The 21712-nt window shown below is 36.6% G+C and overlaps 2 protein-coding genes across 2 annotated transcripts; one reads left to right on the forward strand and one right to left on the reverse strand.

The window, feature by feature from the left end:
- The first annotated feature begins 328 nt into the window (after window positions 1-328).
- Window positions 329-11861, forward strand: LOC144442334 (carotenoid-cleaving dioxygenase, mitochondrial-like). Its single transcript, XM_078131646.1, has 9 exons — window positions 329-526; window positions 2918-3051; window positions 4664-4930; window positions 6348-6489; window positions 7053-7504; window positions 8258-8363; window positions 9121-9206; window positions 10258-10369; window positions 10946-11861. Exons 1-9 carry the CDS (start codon window positions 445-447, stop codon window positions 11095-11097), a joined length of 1533 nt encoding a protein of 510 aa, XP_077987772.1. The 5' UTR covers window positions 329-444; the 3' UTR covers window positions 11098-11861.
- Window positions 11862-15177: 3316 nt separating this feature from the next.
- On the reverse strand, window positions 15178-19700 carry LOC144442738 (uncharacterized). The gene is made up of 3 exons (XM_078132110.1): window positions 17700-19700; window positions 16357-16482; window positions 15178-15474 (listed from the first exon to the last, which is right to left on the reverse strand). Exons 1-3 carry the CDS (start codon window positions 19698-19700, stop codon window positions 15178-15180), a joined length of 2424 nt encoding a protein of 807 aa, XP_077988236.1.
- Window positions 19701-21712: the final 2012 nt, after the last annotated feature.

Genomic DNA, 21712 nt, shown 5'->3' on the forward strand with positions numbered 1-21712 from the left:
AAACATGTCATTGACAAAGGTCATTCCCTTCCAAATCTATTGTTATCTATTATGTAACTAAAGTTTGTGAAGCAGAATCTCCCCCTGTCGTCGCAACGGTATTAATTCAGGTTTGATTGAGTCCGTCGGGTGTCTTCGGATCTGAGGCTATCTGACGCTCAATAGCGTCTGAATCAATCTGATTAAAATCGTTAAACATGTACTACGAAGGTCAATTCAAGCTAAATAACGATGGTAAGATAGCAATGCACGATTAGCCGACATCTACATCGGATTTTAATCAGATTGCGTCTGAATCTGAATCTGAATCTGCATCTGACGCCAACTTGAAACTGACCATGGTATCATTTTATACTGGCGACCAAAGGCGATAGGTGCGTCTATCAACTTGCCTGTCAACATCAAACGTTCACATAACTGTGCTATAACTCAGTCTGACTAAAAATGGGGGATAAAATCGATCTTCGTCCGTTTTATGAAACGATTAATGATGAACACCCAGAACCGATACAGGCTAATATCCGAGGTGAGTTACAAGTTCTAATAATATAAAAGCAGGGCGCGACCACAGGCATTTGTTTCCCGAGTTATGGCTCAGAATATTTCTATCAGAATAAATGCGAAGGAAGACACAAGGTATGAAAGGCAGCCGCCATTACCGTACGTAAACATGAACGTTCAACCGGCCGTTGTACTGGGCAAACATTTCGAAGATTTTACCTTCCATCACTTCCTGGTTCCTTCGCATTTAGTGAAACTGCGCGATCACAGAAACATGTGTAATTTTACCCCTTTCATATAGTCTTGGTTTAATACGTCAATATTAACGATATTATCGTCATTTTAATGTATTCTGATAGAAATATTCTGAGCCATAACTCGGGAAACAAATGCCTGTGGGCGCGACTGGTCGATAACATATGACATATTTGTGCCCCTGGATTTGCACGCATGAGCACCTATCTAGTAGCTTTCACGGAAGAATAAGTTTTTTCCGTCACATACATTATGTTTCACTCATTGTAGTACTTTTTACACAGATCTAGAGGTACACTATATATGTTTTACCTATTTTCTAGATGATGTGGTGAAAACGGCTCCGTTTCATTTCAGCAAAACAACACAACACAACACAATGACAAATATGTAGCAAAATGAAAGATCCAAGAAATAGCAAATGTATTGACAACTAACAAATCATTAAAGGTGATCTCAATACTTTGCCTCTCGTGAAAGATAGCTTGGTCGCCATTATCTTGCAATCGACTAACGTCCAGTGGTCCTTTAGGGATTGGACAGAAATTACGTCATGTGTGTGTGGTGGGCGGGGGGGGGGGGGTTAGTAGGTGGGTCGCATCACGCAAATGTTTAGGGCGGGCTACTAATAATACTATATATATTTTGTTTTTTGCGCATGCATTTTGGAGTGAGTCACTGCTATTTTTGCACAATAACACACACACACACACACACACACACACACACACACACACACATATATATATATATATATATATATATATATATATATATATATATATAGTTGTGGTAGTACTGGAACTCTTTCTTGGTTGTAACTCGGAGTTTCACGCATAGTGCGCTCATCAGACAATTCATATACAAAGATATATATATATATATATATATATATATATATATATATATATACATATACATGATAGTCAATAAAAAAATATATTGTTATGTAAGAAAAGACGATATAATAAAGAAATTCAATATTTATGATCTTACACCTGAAGTTGAAAATCAATTTAAAATATGCCTCATACTTCTATGAGCAGGCATTCATTAAAAGTTTATCGCCACTATCATTATTCATCACACTCAGTATCATCATCACCACTAAACTTAGTCTGGATGTCAACATGGTTTCTCATTAAAACCACGTCTGGTCAAAGTTTCTTGATCAGCAAAACGTTGTTTAAAACCTCAACTGTTATTGTGACGCCAGTAAACAATGTATAAGTAGCATCCTGAGCTGACAATATACCATATTTGGATATTACATAACAGCCCCAATGAATACTAACTTTATGAGAGACTGTGTTATTGGTTAGAATTTTGTGATTGAGTAACAAAGACATGATGTTAATGACTGTGTGGGTTGCTGTGGATGAATTTTAAATCTCATGCATCTCAGGACTTCTAGAGTAACGACTTCGGCTTGTGTACTGTGAGTGGAGGTGCAACTATATGAACTAGACTACACCATACCCATCATGGTACTCCTTTTCACGACTACAGCGACAATCATAAACACTGACACAAAACGTCGCCTGGTTCGACAAAAATCTCACTAACATAGCTACAGTTTACCAGGGACTTACACATTTGGCGATGATCTCCTAAGATAATGGTAGCTTATGCAAAGAATGTGTAACAATATTGGTCATGACGGATTCTTTGCATTAGCAGTTCAAGTGCAACTTTCCCGACTTGGTGAGCCAGCAAGTCAGGTGTCATAAAAATTGTTTGCATCTCTTAAAGCTATTTGCAATGTCACTGATAATGGGTCAGTAAAACTGATAACAACTGATATGACATTAGGGGCTTCACACTTAGATATTACGCTTAGTTTTGCCTGATGTGTTATGTAATAGTGCTTTATCACATTTGTAGATATTGCCAACACACATTATTCAGTGATAAGAAAGATAAGAAACCCACTTCCTTAGCTAATGGCTTGATTCTGTAATGTAAAGTTGTTTGTCACGCCAGACGATTGACAAAACACTGTTGGTGAGATTTTTGTCTAGCTAGATGATAAAATGTAGCAATGTTAATGAGGTTTTTGTCGAGCCAGGCCACGTTTGTTTTAGGGTTTATGATTTTTGTTGTGTCATCATAATTTGCATCGTTATCGCTCTCTTATACATCTCTCATATTACTGTAACAGGAGAAGTACCTGAATGGCTGAAAGGTAGTTTATACCGCAATGGACCAGGATTGTATGACTTTGGTGAAGATTCATACCAGCATTTCTTTGATGGACATGCTTTGTTGCATAGATATATTATCAAAGATGGCAAGGTAGTGTCACACTACAAAAACATTCTCATATATATGTATGTCATTTTCAAATTTGTGTGTTGTGTCAGTGGTATTATAGAGTTCATGGCAAGCTTCATTTGAGCAACAGCCCCCACTTAAGTGCACTTGAGTAGTAGTAGTAGTAGTAGTAGTAGTAGTGTAGTAGTAGTAGTAGTAGTAGTAGTAGTAGTAGTAGTAGTAGTAGTAGTAGAGTTGTCGGTGGTTGAGTGCTTAAATCGTGGTCGGGGTTCAAGGCCACTGAAGGTCTAATTAAATGATGTAGATAGCATCTACTTTGACACATATACTTCCCAGGGAGTTGAGGAAGTATATTAGGATCGTTGTGTTGCTATAGATCCGTGCCAGGGGTAATAATTGTAAAGCACTTTGAGCACAGTGTAGGAAAGCGCTATATAAAATCTGGCATTTGTTATTATTAATATTATGTATGTTCATACCACAAAGATTTGGCTCTATGGCGACACAAGTCGGAAAACTGATAAACTAAATTAGATTTTGGGCCCCACTCACGTTGTACTTTGTACCTGACTCAGTGGCCGATATAAATCACACACCAAAATCATCCAGTATTAGCATATAGCCTTCATTTTATTGCAATCCATTATTAATGATTAATTTATGATTACTGTCCCTTTGAACCCCTAGCTAGAAAAACAAATACATCTGATGTAATCAAATAGAATCAGCTCTGCATTGCATTGTACTTCATTGTTCGCGCTTATGTGTATACTCAGACCATCAACAATTGACTGATTGATTGATTGATTGATTGATTGATTGATTGATTGATTGATTGATTGATTGATTGATTGATTGATTGATTGATTCTACCAGAAAGTGAAGAAAATACGGTGCAATCCTTGACAGTTATATAAAAAGATTCTGGCGAGGACCATGGAAATACTTCCTATTTTGGAACTAATCGAAGTTCATTGACCAAACAAACATTTGCTTGCTGATAGACGTTCGGGCTTTCTTTCGATACTATAAGCGAACGAAGTTCGCAGCGAGGGCTTGCCCGAACAATCTAGCAAATGTCATTTTTAGATCGGACATTCCATTGAGATTACCTTAAGCGGTGGGTTGGCCCAGTGTCCTCTGTTTGTGCTTAAGCTTGTCGCTAATGCGGTTCTCTGATTGGCAGTTATCAAGCAACTCATGAAAAAAAACATAAATGAATTTAAAAATGGGCAAATAAAATGCACTGCACTGGGTGCAACCGACATTGCAATAATTGCCGAAATTTGTAATAATTTCTGTGAAGGACAGACCTGCCGACATTTGTAATTATTATAAATATTATTACAAACGAGTTATAAAAATGCCGAAATTTGCATTAACAGACGACATTAAGAATTAATAGTCCTTCCTTTCATTCTAGAAAAAAAACGGGTTATCTAAATACGAAAGCCAAGAATGTTTATAACAAGAATCTCTCTCTCTCTCTCTCTCTCTCTCTCTCTCTCTCTCTCTCTCTCTCTCTCTCTCTCTCTCTCTCTCTCTCTCTCTCTCTCTCTCTCTCTCTCTCTCTCTCTCTCTCTCTCTCTCTCTCTCTCTCTCTCTCTCTCTCTCTCTCTCTCTCCTTTTGTAGGTTACATATCAGAGTCGATTCCTCCGTAGCGATTCGTACCTGGCCAATATGAAAGCTAACCGTATCGTGGTCTCAGGGTTTGGTACCGTGGCACACCCAGACCCTTGTCAGAAGTCGTTTCAGAGTGTCTCAACCGAGTTCAAAAGAGATGAAAAGAGCGATAACTGTGCTGTCAGTTACACTACAATTGGAGATGAATTATTTGTCCTTACTGAGACGAATTTCATGAGAAAGGTTAATCCTGAAACACTGGAAACTTTGGATAAGGTAAGAAGTTTGAAAACAAATGAAATTATGCAAGTTTATCATATTTATGACATAACAATAAACATTCACCAATTTAGCAATATTGTAGGGAATTCGCATTAAACTACGCTTTTCCATAAATATTGAAGTCTCTTCTCAACCTTTTACCAGGGGAATGCATTTCCAGTAGAGACATTTTCACAGACTATAGATTCTAGAGATTCATTTCATGATTTTACATCACTTACAAATACTTGCCATTTCAGACAAACATCAAGCTGAGCTTGTGCATTTATAGGTTATCTTTGCTGAGTGCTATTGCATTATGGGAGATAGTAGAAATACATTAGTTAATGGTTGAACACTAAATATTCATGACAGCTGTTTCGCACTAAAGTGCATAGCATTTTGTACTGAACGTCATGAATATACAGTGTTCAACACTTGAATAATGTATTTCTGATATATCCCATGATGCAATAGCCATAGCAATGACAGCCTATAAAGGCACAAGATCAACTTGATGTTTCTCTGAAATCACAAATAATGTACGCGAGACATCACTCTTCAAGTACCCATTCTTTCTATGATATCCAAGTAAAATTATTTTAGTGTGATTTTAGGTACGGGGTGAGTGTAAATTGTGAAGGTTTATAAAATTATTTTATTATCTGTTGCAAACCATGTTGAATATACCTCATATGAGAATGAGAAATAATTATATATATTTATGGATTTTAAGTTTACTAAAAATATTTATTACGTTGTTATACTTAAAATAGGGATTTTTTAAAAAGTGTGTGAGAAAGTCGTTTGATGAGAACAGTTTTATGGCTGCTTCATGCATAGATCAAAGGCTAGGGGAACTCGAAATTCGTTAAATGTAAAAAGGCCATAGAGTTGTTTAGGAAATGAGATATAACACAAGCCATGCTGAAACCAAATGTTATTAATCCTACTATTATTCCAACTAATTGTTTACTTTTTTTGTTGGTAATAAGTTCCACGTGTTACTTCTTGCATGTTAGTCGAATTCCTATACGACATCCTTACCATTTACACCTTCACTCACAGTATAGTCAAAGTCGAAAAGGCCTGAGATGCACGAGATGTTAAAATTTATCTACAGACACCCACATTCATTAACATGATGTCTTTGTTAATCAATCACAAGATTCTAACCACCAATAATACAGTCCCTCATAAAGTTACCGTTTATTGACACAGTTTTGTAATGCTCAGGATGCTACTTATGCGCTTTTTTTACATCACTGTACAAGTTGGGGTTCACTAATTGATATGGATAAACAATTTTTTTTGCAGATTTAGGGACTTGACCAGAGGCTGTTTAGATAGAAACCATGTCAACAGTTATACCATTGTTCCATCTGTAGATAGTAGACATGTATTATAACCTTTCACTGTATTTTGTCAATAGGTTGACATCTCAAAATTCGTTGTCGTGAATGCGGCCACAGCACATCCCCACATCGGCAACGACGGTACAAACTATAATATGGGATCGTCTTTTGATAAACGTACCTTCTACAACATTATCAAAATTGAAACACCAGATGCAGGTAAGATTGTGAGTCAAGACCACTATTTCTGCTTGTAACACAGGGAGCAGGGAACATTCAATCAAAAGCTGAATTATGTTCTAGATGGCACATACAACACCCGGCCCACCTTTTGGGGAAAAAAATATTATCACATAGCCAACCTGTAGACTGAACCGCTATTGCATACTACACTATTTTGATATCCTAACTGACAGTTTGATTTTTTGGGGAATTTAGATATTTGGTAAGCATAGCGAAAATCCGAAAACTCAAAATGTCAGTTAGGATAGCAGAATAGTGTAGTGGCGATAGTGGTCTAAGTGTACAGGTAGGCCAGCAAGTAGATAAATATTCAAAAAATAACAAAATCACCCATAAATTAAGAAAAGTGAACGTGGTAACACTGTAATGATGATGCATATTGAACGGGTAACAATAAGGAGATGTGTTGGCATGTGGATGAACACAGTCGTGCTACAATGCCATTGGCGTTATTTTTTTTATATCATACAACAGTGTTTTGATAGTTTGATGGATATCTTTGTCTCTGTCTCTGCCTCTGCCTCTGTCTCTGTACAAAGGTCAACCTACTTTACAGAAAAGTTCAATTCTGTGCCGCATACCTGCAAAGGGGAGAGATCCATCCTATTATCATAGCTTCTGTCTGACCGATAATTACATCGTTTACTTGGAGCAGCCATTGCACATCAATGTCGTGAAGATTATGCAAGCGAAGATTAACAATACTCCTCTTGCGGAATGTATGGAGTATCGACCGGAAAACAAGGCTTATTTCCACGTGGTCAATCGTCACACGGGAGAAGTATTGCCACCTCAGTATTGTGCAGATGCCTTTTTTTGTTACCATCACATCAATGGATACGAGGAAGATGGCCATATTGTTGTTGATATGTGTACCTATGACAAGGGAGAGGTCATCAAGTATGCCTATGTATCCGAACTCAAGAAGGGAAATGCCCCGGCATCGACGGCAGAAGTTACAAGATACATACTCCCGCTGGATGTTGACCAGGTAAGAATACATGTACTTGAATTGGTGGACCATTCTGTATATACAGAACTAAAAGTGTTCTGTGCTTTACGTTCCAGCTCCCAATGTACACTTACCAGACTGCGTGTTGCAACTAACCATTAAACTGGAGATCGCGCATTCTCTGTGGCCGGTCCTTAGTTATGGAACTCTCTCCCAATAGGGAACTTGCAAACCCGCCATGTTGAATGTTGCATCATGGGAAATTTGATAATAAATACTAATCAAATAGTATTGTATACAATAATGTTACATTGTTTTTAACCACAAATGATCAATTCATAGTCACCCTGACCATTGTGGGTAGTTTATTTTATCGGTAGCTCCAGATCAGGTATTACGATAACCACAGATAATCCCATAATCCTTTGCGTCTGAGCATGCTCAGTTTGGATTGCAAGTTCCCTATTCACACTAGGAGAGCTCAATCGATTGCATCATTTAGGTGACATTTTTTTTTTAAATTACAAACATTTCGGACCGGCATATTGTACTTTTCACAGTAAAGGACGAGATTTTATTTTTAGTGTATTTCAATTACAGATACCATTTCTTATGTCATACATTTTACAGTATTGTCGTGATAGGTTTGAACAGTTTTTAAGGTCTTGCTTTGTTTTATCTTTAATATTTAACCCTTTCATGAACGCTTATTCCTTTTTGAGTTTTGTAAAGTGTATTGAGGATGTTTGGAAATGCGCTTATAAAAATGTATTATTAATTTTATTATTACAGAAAAACGGAACTTCTAACTTGGTAACCCTGGGTGATACGGAGTGCAAGGCAAGGAAGCTTGAAGACGGGAGTATTCATTGCACTTCTGAGAAGATAATTGACGAAAGTAAGACTATATTTTTGATTATTTATTAAGATAAGGCCAAGATCTTTGCCTGTCTGACTCAATATACTAATCCACAAAATAGCACCAGATAGTCAAACGGGGGGAAGTTGAAATCTCAAGACTGTTCTATTCGTAGTCGTTAGTCCTAAGAGATCAGGATCGATGCATCGATTGTCGATGCATTTTTGGTGTTATTTTTAGCCCCAACGGGCACCGCCTAGAAGAGGATGTTGTATTGGGTTTCGTCCGTCCGTTCGTGTGCGTGTTCATTCGTTCGTTCATTCATTTGTTCGTTCGTGCACCCTCATACATCTGGGGCATGGCATGCACTAACCAATTTCAACCAAACCTGGCACAAAGGTAACATATTATGTAAGACATATGACAAACATTTTCAAGGTCAAATGATAGAAATGATTTATTTCTACGTTAACTTAGCAAGGTGAATACACAAAAACTCCATGTAAATGTAAATGTCAATACCCAAAGGTGAGCTTTCTTTTTATACCTTGACATTTGCAATAATTTTGCCATAAAACACAACAGTTGGCCATGAAGTATGGCTTCAATGAAGGCTTGTTTTTTATCTGCATTGAAATTTGGAACACATTTAAACTAATATTTCATGAGAAATGGCTCGGACTGATCAATAAATTTCAAATTATACTCATCGCACCGTACTTTTAAGGTCGTTACTCAACTCAACAAACATTTCTTTCCTCAGATAAAGTTGACTTGTATCAATCTTTTACTATAGGTTTGGAGGCGCCGACAGTGAACTACAAAAAGTACAATGGAAAACCATATCAGTTTGCATATGGCATCTGCGGAGACAATACTGGGGTACAGTATCTCATTCTACGTGCAGTCTTTTCAAATTCTATTATGTACTAAGAAAAGGGTGTTTTATAGGACTAGGGTATCGCACATGTGAAGGAAGCCTTTAGTAACTACAAGCAGGGAAGGGTCGTAGGAACGGGAGGATCAGATTTTACAAATCGGTTCTTGGGGAGGGTCATAGAACTGGAATCGGGAGGGTCAGGCTTAGTCTGTCTACTAGACCTCGAATGTTCTTCCAATACAATACAACACACGACCGAACATCCTTATCGAGGATGGAAGCCCTCACTGCGAACTTCGTTCGCTAAGTTATACATGTAGTATCGAAAGAAAGCCCGAACATCTAGCAACAAGACGAGGTCATACTTTGTGGCATTGTAATTACTGAAGGCTTCCAAAATATTACCAATATATTTTAAAAGCCAGTCTTCTGAATAAACGAAACGAACCCTGTGCGTTTTTCAATAGTTACCGAAAAGATAAATCTGCCATCAATCGAAACAGTCCTGTGCACAGTGTTATGTCCTGTGTAGCTCAGATAGACATTTATGATCGTTGGTGGCGCCCTTACATTGATTGAAATTTTTGTTTACAACTTGTTTCAAGAAACTCATGACGTCAAAGTAACCAAAATCATGATCATGCAAATCAAGTGCATCTCATGTACGCGTTCGTATTAGGAGGGCGCTGTGCATGTTCCACAGAGAGATTATCTACTATTTGTCTGAAGTTGGTCACGTGCTGGATGTAATTCTTGTTTATTTATTTATTTATTTATTCCACACAAAACCAGCAATGGAATCTGTTTTATGTTTGCCAAAAAAAAAATGAAATAAAAGAAATTCAAAATAAATGACACAATTGGTGACGACATAAATACATCTTTTTACGCGTATTTGAATAAAAAATATATTAAAATAATTATAAATATTTTTCTTTATATACTGCGTTCGTAGGGTTGTAAAGCATGGTGTATGAAATACTTGCTTGTATTTCACAATGACAACGGTTCATTTTGGTTGTCATGACATCTTTTTAACACTTTTGTTATCAGGTGATGAAAGTTGACTTCAAAAATAAATCTTGCAAAGTATGGAAAGAAGAAAATTACCTTGCATCAGAACCTATCTTTGTACCATCACCAACAGCAAAGAGCGAAGACGATGGTAAGTACATGAAAAGGTAGCCTCTCTTTGAGGCGAGATCAATATAGAATTTATATATATATATATAAAACTATTCTCTTTTTGGGGAGTGTGGGGGGTGGGGGTGGGATGGGGAGATTGAACCATTTTAGTTCTCATACAAAAAAAAAACGATTTTACTTTTATTGGAATGTTTTAATACCCTTAAATACAAATATTTCTCAACAAATATGTCGAAATTGGTAAATGAAAGAAATTTGGAATTTTCGTTAAAAGTAAATGCATAGCAAAATAAAACAAAAGTGTAACTTGATCAAAAGGTATTTTTCCTCACTACATACTGGCTTTGTATTCATAGTAGTACAGTATTTGAATATAGCTATTTGTTCCCACTTGAAGTGAATAATAAAATATTGATAAAATGCGTGAAGCCAACAGAATTTGAGAGAATTTCATGGTTTAGAAACAAAACAATTTGTACAATTGCAATGTACTGCAGTTTCGTGGTTGTGTATCAAACAGAAAAGCCGAACATTATTGTGGCATTCACTGTAGAGCTTGCTCGTAAAATTCGTTAAATTTGATTTCATTTGTCAGGCGTCGTGTTGGCATCCGTCGTCACCGGTAATCCCAGCAAGCCTAACTTCCTGATTATACTAGACGGCAAGGATTTGAAGGAGATCGCTCGTGCTGAAGTCAATGTTAAAGTCCCATTTGGAATCCATGGAGTTTACCTGGCAAAGATTTAAGACACACATAGTCATGGTTAGACTGTAAGATACGTCGTGACGTTTCGCCCTCACCGGCCTCCTCTCACAGGGGTTAGGGGTTGCCTGATGTTTGAGGGCGCCCTGTCACGGCGTACCTTACACACATCGTCATTGTCTAAAATCAAATGAAGTCTGACGTCACTACTAAGAGTTAGATATCGCCTAATATGGTAGACAGTTTTTATTTTGAAGCCAGTGTGCTTCCTTTAGCACCAGTTAGTGTTCACTTTGCAGTAAATGGAGAACAAAGTTATGTTATTTCAAAATTTAAAAATTAAAAAAAAAAATCAAATTTCAAGGCTAATAATCTATTAGGTTAGTACTGACGTATGACTGCACCAATATTGCTGGTTATGCTGACACACAAGCAGCCATTAATTTGACATTTAAAAAAAAAATTTCAAATAAGTTAAAATTGATATGTGCTGGTGTTGACAAGAAGTGAAAGTACTATGTCGTTACCATTTTCTCGATAAAATGAAGACTTGTGCAATAGAATGCAATAGAATACTTATCAGTTTTACAATAATATAGTATAAAATAAATAACAGCTGCTGAGATCTTTAATTTGCTACAATGACATTAATTCCAAAGAACTGAATTATGTAAATTTGGTTTACCACTAGCTAACTAAAAATGAATAAACTTGGAGAAAAGATTGGGTTTGAAAGGAAGCCACAATTGTGTAGACTTTTCTTAGTATTTCCGCTATAGCAGAAACTAGTTTACCTTAATTTAGCTTGATATCATGGATCTAGACGGCTGATAGGTTCGATATATGGAATCCAGACGATGAGCAGTCGATAATAGGCTACTTCTCAGTCAGAGTCCAGATCAGTTCTGTATGGGTGGGAATCTTCCACTCAATCCTTGATGGCCGTTGAGGGCGTTGGTCACATGGTGACCCCTTGCCACTACACACGAGACCTTTCCCCAAGTCATGATGTGCAAGCGTTCCTTGACCAAATTACAGCAAATCCCTTAATATTTACAAAATGACAGCTCGACTGTTGGCAAGCTAACAACCACAGATCAGATTACAACTACTATTTGCGACAAGTTCATATAAGCTGTCATTGACGTAGGGTGGCGTTTCTAGAGATAGCAGGTTTCCTCAAATGAGGCAAGTTACACACTGAATATTTACGAGTCCTGAGTGTCTATATCTTAAGTGTAAAACAACTCTCATGAATATTTAGTGTGCAACTTGAATACATTATTTCTACTGACTCCCATGATGCAATAGCCCATAGCAAAGATACCCTATAAAAGCACAAATTCAACTTGATGTTTCTCAGAATTGTAAGTGATGTAAAATCATGAAATGACTCTCCAAAAACCATAGGCTATGAAAATGGCTTCATTTCCTGGAGTGGTGTTTCCCAAAACAAAGTTCATTTATCATATATGGGTACTTGTATACACTTGTGAAGGAGTCGCAAACTGCATCTGACAACATTTTAAAATACAAACATTGGCCACTTTATTTGTAACAAATGCACTTCACAAAGTACTGGACATAATTATTCCGTCATATAAATGCATTAAAAAAATCCGATCTGATACAGACCACGATCAGTTCATGGCAAGATTTAAAATATAAGAATTCAGAACTCTGCGGCTAATTTTGACATGAAAATATGTGTAGCAATGAACTTTATCATTTGACTTCAGATATAAAATAATGAAGAACAGAGCAAATGGAACATTTCCTGTAAAATGAGGCTAATGGCCTGCATAGCACAACTGATGATAGTCTAGTAACTCTACATGTGGTTGTTGTCTACAATTTCTCTATCTATGTCTAGTCAAATGGACAAATTCTATCCAAAATCTAGCTAAATCTCCTGCTGGGGAAAGGGGAACAGCATATGTCAGCAGTAATCCATCACACACTGACAGGTGGCTGTAATTGGTTACTTCGTTCAGTTTACTACAAACTCAATCTGATTAAAATTCGATGTAGATGTCAGCTAATCATTCATTGCTATTTTACCTTCGTTATTTTGCTTGAATTGACCTTTGTAGTACATGTTTACGTTTTTAGCCTGATCGCCTCCCCTAGAGGTCAATTCAAGCAAAATAACAAAGGTAAAATAGCAATGAATGATTAGCCAACATCTACATTGGATTTTAATCAGATTGCTACAAACTCAACCTCAAGTCTTAAAATAAGTCAGAATGTTAGAACGTCATCACATTTATATCAACGCTCTATAAGCATCAAACTTACCTCTGTCATTGGTAAGAATAGAATGTTGTGATAAAGAAAGCCATCTGACTAGAGCGGATAGAGATCACAGAAAGCAACCACACGTTTAGTTACTAGGCTAGACTGATGACAGCCTAGGGTGTGTCAGATGTATACATTGATACAATGAATAATTGAACAATAAATTCTCTGCAAAGATGTATGCTCGCAAAATGATAATACTGTTGCTATGATACAAAAAATAGGATCATGATAATAAGATAAAAAATAAAAACCCTTCACAAAGACACATAATCAGATTATAAACCACTAACCAAAAGGTGTAAGTAACTGCGTGGTATGTGCACGAACATTTGTATCTGCATGAGTGCTTGTGATGTTTTCTGGGCCATACTTTCATAAGTGAGTGAAAGTGCAGCAGAAAACATACCAAGGTGAAAATTATATACCAGAAGTACTGAGTACCCTGACTGGCACTTTGACCAAATAAAAAAAAATTTTGTTTCTAATAACCTGACCGATCGTAGTTTAAGCCTCCGACACTAAACATTTTAAAAACATTTACAAACAAAAGATGACAAATTCTTAGTCATCCTGACATTCATGTACATATTTTCTTGATCTTTCCCCAGTGATGTCCATATATATTTCATCAAACTATCACAGAATGGGGTATTTATGGATACAGAGGGCGCTATTTACTGAAAAAAAAACCAAATAGTATTCCTGGTTGCTACATAAAGTTCTCTTAGGACAAATATCTTAGTAGCGGATGCTGTGCCATTACAAAAGTACCCTGTATAATCACATGCATATGGCTAGATCAATTATTCTTGATCACATTATGTGTAATATCTCGTGATATGGTATGTTAAACATTTGCTAAACACTAAACCAAGCATGAATTTCTGCCTCACAATACTCATGTATGTCTCCTGTTAAATGATACTCAGAGTGATGTAATCAAACGAGGAGGTGATATCAGATAAGTACAGTCTCTCTCACAGTCTCACCGGCTTCTCTAAATTGACTGGTCATATATCTACTTTGACAATATTGACCACCCAGCTACATACATGCACCGTCCTATATATCTTTAAAGGTGAGATAGGGGTATAAAAGGCCCCCTAACTTCATAGGGTTATTGCCAAACTAGAATGCATACAATGAACATTGCAGCAATTCCTGTATGAAAATCCATAACAGTGAGCAGCGGAGTGATTTTGGTAATGAATTTGGTATGTGTGGACGTGTGAATGTCTTGGAAATGCACGGTTTTGTTTAACAGAAAGCTGATATTTATAAATGGTATATACAATTTTGGATAAAACATGATCGGACTGGGGCTTGTTCATTACTTGTACTAAAAATCCAAGACTATTCATTACTCTAAATTATGCTAGATTAGGACGCTGAGGTGCTAACAACAACAACACGAGTGGCAAGCTCTGCCTTCTGACCAATCCCATGTATGGTGTGTCATCATCGGTTACGTAAGGCTGTATCACTCAGTGTTTTGGACAAACTGGTGAAGCCATATCAGCTTTCGAGATGTGCAGCATTTTCAGTGGTATGCGTTTACAGAACTGATGATTGCGCACTGTACAAGTGAAGTAGAGAATACTAGTATATAGCTACTTGGTCAATATAGTCAAAGGTGATATATACAACAAATCATTTAGCAAAGCCAGTGAGACTGTATCTAGTCAACTAATAACTTCACAGTACTGGTGAGTTAGTTTCTTGGTATTAAAACGTATTCCATGGTGGCAATAGATGGCATAGCTTACTGGAATCACACTCGGTACAACACTAGAGGGCGTTATTTACCAGAAAGTGCACACATCTCAAGGACTATAATCTTTGCAGTAACAGTACTTTGTAACATGTGGGTATTTCTCAGCAATGCACTTGGACTGGTTGCCATAGAGATTAATTCTGCTTATCTCCTTGTCAACCAGGCATTCATCCATTCCATCAGCATTAGTATATACTTTCACTGTCCCTTCAAAAAGGCCATGTCCTGGGATGGTTTCTATGGTGATCTGGTAGTCAACGGCAACCTCATGAACGTCTACAAGGGCATGTTTTTCAAAGGCTGCAAAGCGTTGATCATCATCCCATGTACCTTTGAATTTGAGAAGCTGGAAAACAAGAAAGGACAACATATACACAATGTAATGTGAGATGAATACATGACAATAACAACGTTTCTCTATTGTTTACAAATTTACATGTACAAGTAACAACTTACACTGGTGTACACACATACTATTGGTATTTCCACTGCAGCACAATATAAAAAAATCATTATAATACTTCCATATACCTGTATGCAAATAAGCATACAATTACTCCAAGTTTGTAACTGCTCGTCACATGTGTGGACTGCCTGGCTTTTGTCAAAGTTAGATACAAATGTATATAAATAAATAAAAAATAAAATCCATGTACACCTACATGTAATCACACAGAAACATAGTTTTACTTTTTTTTATGATATTTGCCATTTTGAAAAACGTGTGGGGACCAATATATTAGGTGGCGGAGTGATATGTCTTGGGCGATGATCCTCATCAGAATGACAAATTCCATAGTTACAGGTGACTACTAGTTCTATCTATCTATCTAATAAATTTATATAGCGCCAAATATCCAAAGAAAACAATGTTCAGTGGTGCTTAGAGTTAGTAAGGCGATGGTGGTATGATCTGTCCTGGTCAACAATCCTCATCAGAATGGCAAAGTTACAGGTGACCACTAGGTGGCGGTATGATCTGTCCTGGTCGACAATCCTCATCAGAATGGCAAAGTTATAGCTGACCACTATAATGTTATTTACTAAATTTTGCTAAGTGTGTTGTAGTTACCGTATATATATAACCTTTGTAATTTGGGTTAATTAATAAGGTTTTACGTAAGTCCAAGTAAAAAGTAAAAAGTAAAAAGTATCTGTGGAGGGGACATTACATGTAGTCGAAATCTGCCACTGTGAAGGATCTTTGCCAACAGATTCCAATACTGACCTTTTCATTGGCAGTATTCCTCTCAGCATGTTTGATATTCTTAATCTTCAACACTGAACATTGGTCTCTATAAGGCTCTGTAATATTGTTGATAAATTTCAAAAATTCTGCTGTAGCATGCTGTACCTGAAAAACACCAATTATACATTTTAAACCCATGGCACGAGAGAATTTATCTAGTGTTTACTTAGTTCTGGATAACATTTTGATAAGGCGTAAAACAAATTGTGTAGTTCCGATTACATTCAATTTTAAAATACTTGGAGAAGGCAGATTTCTTATTTTATTATATTCTATTTTTTTCATGTGTGAGTGTTTAGGTCAGGTTTTCCATTGTTTTCAAAATGGTCTCTGTGTTGTTTATTTCTTCCTATCAGATGTACAGCCATTACAGATTGGAAGAATAGTTTTATATTGTCTTTTAAGCTGATGTCAGTTTCTGCACCCACTATTTCTTGCGAGATTTCACGATTTTTATGACTTCATGATCTTGAAGTGCTCATGTATAAAGACTTCCAGCACTATATTATCTTGATTACAGGGTGTTTAGATTTTAACAACAGAGGCACCACTATCGTCCACTTGTGCAATATACCACTATCGAACAACCATAATTTTACAATGAAATTCAAATAACAAGTGTGAAAGGAATAGACACAACGCTGAGTGTGGTATCTGATAACATTGTCTATAAAAATAGTGTGCTTAGTAACAGTTAGTCTAGATATTGGCGTCTTGTATTTTACGAACTCCTGTTATCAGGTACCACACTTGTCATGGATTGTTTGAATTCAACTTTCCAAAGATTGTAATTGTTTATATACAGGGGTCCTACCAATTGAGTTTATCTTGAAAATCAAAGTTGTGTCTATTCCTTTCATAGTGGTCATGTGAATTTCATTGTATCTTGAAAATCAAAGTAGTGTCTATTCCTTTCATGGTCATGTGAATTTCATTGTATCTTGAAAATCAAAGTTGTGTCTATTCCTTTCACACTGGTCATGTAAATTTCACTGTAATTTGTGTCTAGCTTAGTAAACTGAAAGCTCACCCTCCACATCAGTATTACAAGTCATTTAAAAAATTCTCTTACAATCCTCAAGAGTTGCAGGGAAAAGGTGGGCCAATGTTTAACATCATTCAAAAGCATATTCAAATTGCAAGAATGAATGTTCATAGACTCCAAGTTCATAGTATCAAATGAAAAATTCTACTAACAGAGTCAAAATGTTTCTTGAAAACAAATCAAAATTTTTGCTAATATCTGATCAGCATCGTCAGGGCGTGTCAAATTTCACCTGACAAGGCACTATAACTTGAAACAAGATTGACAACTACCATACCTTTTCATTTTTAACATCAACAGGAAACCAATCTAGACACGTACACCAATGTGCATCCACATGAGCTTCCCGGCACGACCTGGACGGTACTTCTTTAAACAAACTTATACCTTTCTTCGCTCTATCAGCTGGACCAGGAGTAAATTTAACAACGTCTTCTAACATTGCATGAAAGTCAAAAGCTGTAGTTAACTTTTGAACATTTGATTTTAAGTTTGTTAAAATCTGGGGATGTGATTTTTGAAGAGTTTGGGGTACATGTATTGACATGAAGGGAAGTCGCTCTTCCAATCTCCCTTGAAATGTTGCACGTATTGCAGTGTATCTGGCACCATGATCTCCAAAAACAATAAACAAAGTGTTCTCAAGGTATTTTTCCTCGTAGAGATACTCCAAGTACTGATAAAAATCCTCATCTGCTGCACTGATAGAGTTAATGTTACCATGAGTTAGTTCAGTTAAAAAAGAGAAACCAAATTTATGAACATCTTTATATTTCACTTGAAATTCTTTCAAATATTCTAACATGACTTGGTGTGAGGGTCTAGCGCCCTCACAGATTTTAGGGTTTTTGATGCTATCATAGCTATCTGTGAGTTGAACTGATTTCAGCCAGTAGGTACGCATGTAGTGGTCTGTTGGCTTGTCAACAAAACCGTTAAACAGTCGATTGAAGGTTCCTAAATATGGTGAGTCTTCAGCAAATAATGTTACATATCCTAACTCTTTGAACGTTTTCCAAATGAGAGGGTAGTCATCAACGGTTGTCGCACTTGGCATATTTCGCCGTGCTTCAGGTAAATCTATCGGGAGGTCTCCGGTCAACATTGGAATCAGCGCTGCAGCGGTCGCATCTCCAATAATATTATACCCTTTCAAAATGACAGATTGCATAGTTTCTGTCAAATATTTGTATGACTTTGGCATCTGACGAATAAAATTAACTGATGATGTTGAATCAAAGCCGATAATGATCACGTCAATACCGAGTGCTGACGATGGGAGTTTTTGCGTCCTTTCAGATATATGTGGCAGTGGTACAATATGTGCATGTAGTTCATGATACATATCGTTGAACTCACTGTCAGTATGAGTAACCTGACACATTACACCGAAATAATCCGAAGTGAGATGATCCGTCACAAGTAAATCGTTTGTATATTCTGTATTTTCGTCAAAAGTCACGATAACAGAGTCATTGAACAACACATAGTCATCATCATATCTCGCAATGTATGCATAGCTGCAAGAATTCACATTCCCTTCGTTGATCATGTGACGATCAATGTACAACCGCCCATCTTTATCAACATATGAGATATCCGGATGTCCGTTCTCCTCTTCGCAATCTAGCAAAGGTTTCTTTTCAATAAGGTGTCTAATGCTAGGATGATAGGGATCGAGTTGTGGAATCTGACAACTTGATTGTGCTAATTTCTTTTCCTTTCTCAAATTAGATTTGCCTTTTTTCTTCAATGGTTTTATAGCATTTTTGGATCCATTATAAAATTTTACGTCATTATCTTGACCTGTCTTTCCCTGTTTCATGTGTTTGTGATTCTTCATTTGGTTAGTCCTAGGAACCCTTGCAGCATTATTTCCTTCACCGACTAAAATTGTAGAATTTGTGTTTAGACTTTTTGTGTCGCTGTCAGTAGGCGGTGTGTGATTCATCCCACTATCGTTTGTGTCATTTGCATTGGCATCTTCTGTTCTGTCCATGGAACTGCCGCCATCGGAATAGACACTGTACGACTGGTCCGACAGAAATGACTGATTTTTTGTGTCTCTCCCTGCACTATTTGTCTTGGATATTTGCAATTTCCTGATGTTAGTATCCAGGTCTTTGCATGAACAAGTGGGTCGGCCTGAACACGGACATTTGGTGTTTGCTTTGATCTTGGAGTGAAATCCGTAGAAATTCCACAGACCCAGCAGTACTGCTATGGAAACAATACCAACAAACATGAACCGGATCTTTCTGAATGCTAAAAATCCCATGATTCTCTCTTAGCATACATTAAACTGTTACCTGTAACAGAAAGAGAATAAAAACTTAATGTTTTGAAAACCTGCAAAAATATAATGATTTTAAAAACATACACAGTTCAGCTAACATAAAACATCACCTGAGTGCACACACCACAAAAGGATCAATCTAGAATAATCTTCAAATCTGATGTCAACATATATACATGTACAAGTATATCTGTCCTTATACATAAATTTACAAGCATGCATGCATGCACAGAAACACAAATACACACCTGATCAAATTCCTATAATAAAGATACAGTCAACTAGGAAATTACATGTAAAGGTGCGGTGTGATGATTGCAAAAAGCAGATTGTGTTAGTGAAGACTATGACATCAATTAAAGTCGGATAAATTCTCTGAAACCAGTCAAGTTGTAGTTTCTACAATATCCAATACAGTAACCAAGTACTAATCGCCTCAATTTCAAATCAACTTCACCCTCAACTGAATTGCATTCTCTTTTAAAAGTACGATATAGAAATACAGCAGACTTTTAAGTTTAACCAACGCTTTTTATCAAAATTACGCTACAGTGTACACAGACGTAAAGTGTATTTATGATATTGGAATTATTTAAGGTTATACTGCATGTGTAGTTCAAAGTTTTAAGCATTAAGCTTTTGAGCTATCTTGGTTGACAATTCTCATCCAAATGTCAAATTACAGCTGACCACTTGATAGTAGGATATTGGAATATGGAATTTTTACGTCTCATTGTAGATATTGCGAGATATGCAAATATATGTCTAGCAACAATAGTTGAAAAACGTGATCGCACGCAAGTTTTCGCCGCGGCCATGTGTGATGACATTGAGAACAACACTAGTGTTGCTAAGTGTTTGACACTTTCAGCTTGATCACCTCACCTGGCTGTTAAAGATGAAATGGCTCATGCAGGATCTCGTGAGATCTGCTGCAAGAAGAAAAATGGAGTTTAAATTTGGAAATCTTTCAACCCCCGGCACTAGATACAGGCTACTAAACATTCAACACTATACAGTCTGATTTAACTCAGTCAATGTACAGTACACACATGTATGTGTAATGCACAATGTGGCTACAAAGGAGGTTTTGAAATTCTATATTTTCGTGATTCCTGTTCTGTCTGACGTAAAGTTGCACATCTATAGTGTGAAATGACATGATATACTGTACTCACCATGGTATTACCAAGGATAAAACAGTGTGTTGAAATATCTCTGACGATTTGAGTAGTTTATACAGCAGCTGAGTGATCACTTTCCAACCAAATGGCACACTTGTAACCAAGTCTATGACAACCATAAGTATTCATATCTGCTACTCATGAATATTCATATCTGATAGCAAATGATGACTTCCACACATGACGCAGTAAGCTTCTAATCAGTGCAACATTTGTAGCTAATCAGAATGGTTTTTACACCTGAAAAGAATTAAAATATAAAAATGCTTTGAATTATATATACCAAAAAGTAATCAACTTACCTATATACCTTACAGTCTATATATAGTAATGTAATTAAACTATCACAGGTATACTGGTAGTCAAAGCTGACACCGTTCAGGTCACTTGTATCAAAGAAATTTTGAATAACCTTTGTTCTATTACACTGTAGGTATTGTTTGGCTATTTTTGTTCTGTGCATGTATGTGCACGTAGACAAGCCTTCACACACACACTCTATAGATAAATTCACAATATACAATGAGTAACACTAAAGCACTTTCTCTAAGTGTTTCACTCATTTATAGCATTCATATTAAATGTAAAAGTACACTGTTTCAATTGGTTTAATTACAAGCCTAGCAATGTGGCCTTTCTAATGTGGTCAATTAGCAAATGAAACAGTATACTTTTATATTTGATATGGATGCTATAAACAATTGTGGTATATACAGAAAACACTTTACTTTTGGGTTATGGGTTGTAAATGTAAGTTGACAACAACAACATTGTGTGGTTCCAGTAATGCTCAATTTTAAAATAGGGTGG

Source organism: Glandiceps talaboti, chromosome 11 (genome assembly GCF_964340395.1).
Source record: "Glandiceps talaboti chromosome 11, keGlaTala1.1, whole genome shotgun sequence".
Taxonomy (NCBI): domain Eukaryota; kingdom Metazoa; phylum Hemichordata; class Enteropneusta; family Spengelidae; genus Glandiceps; species Glandiceps talaboti.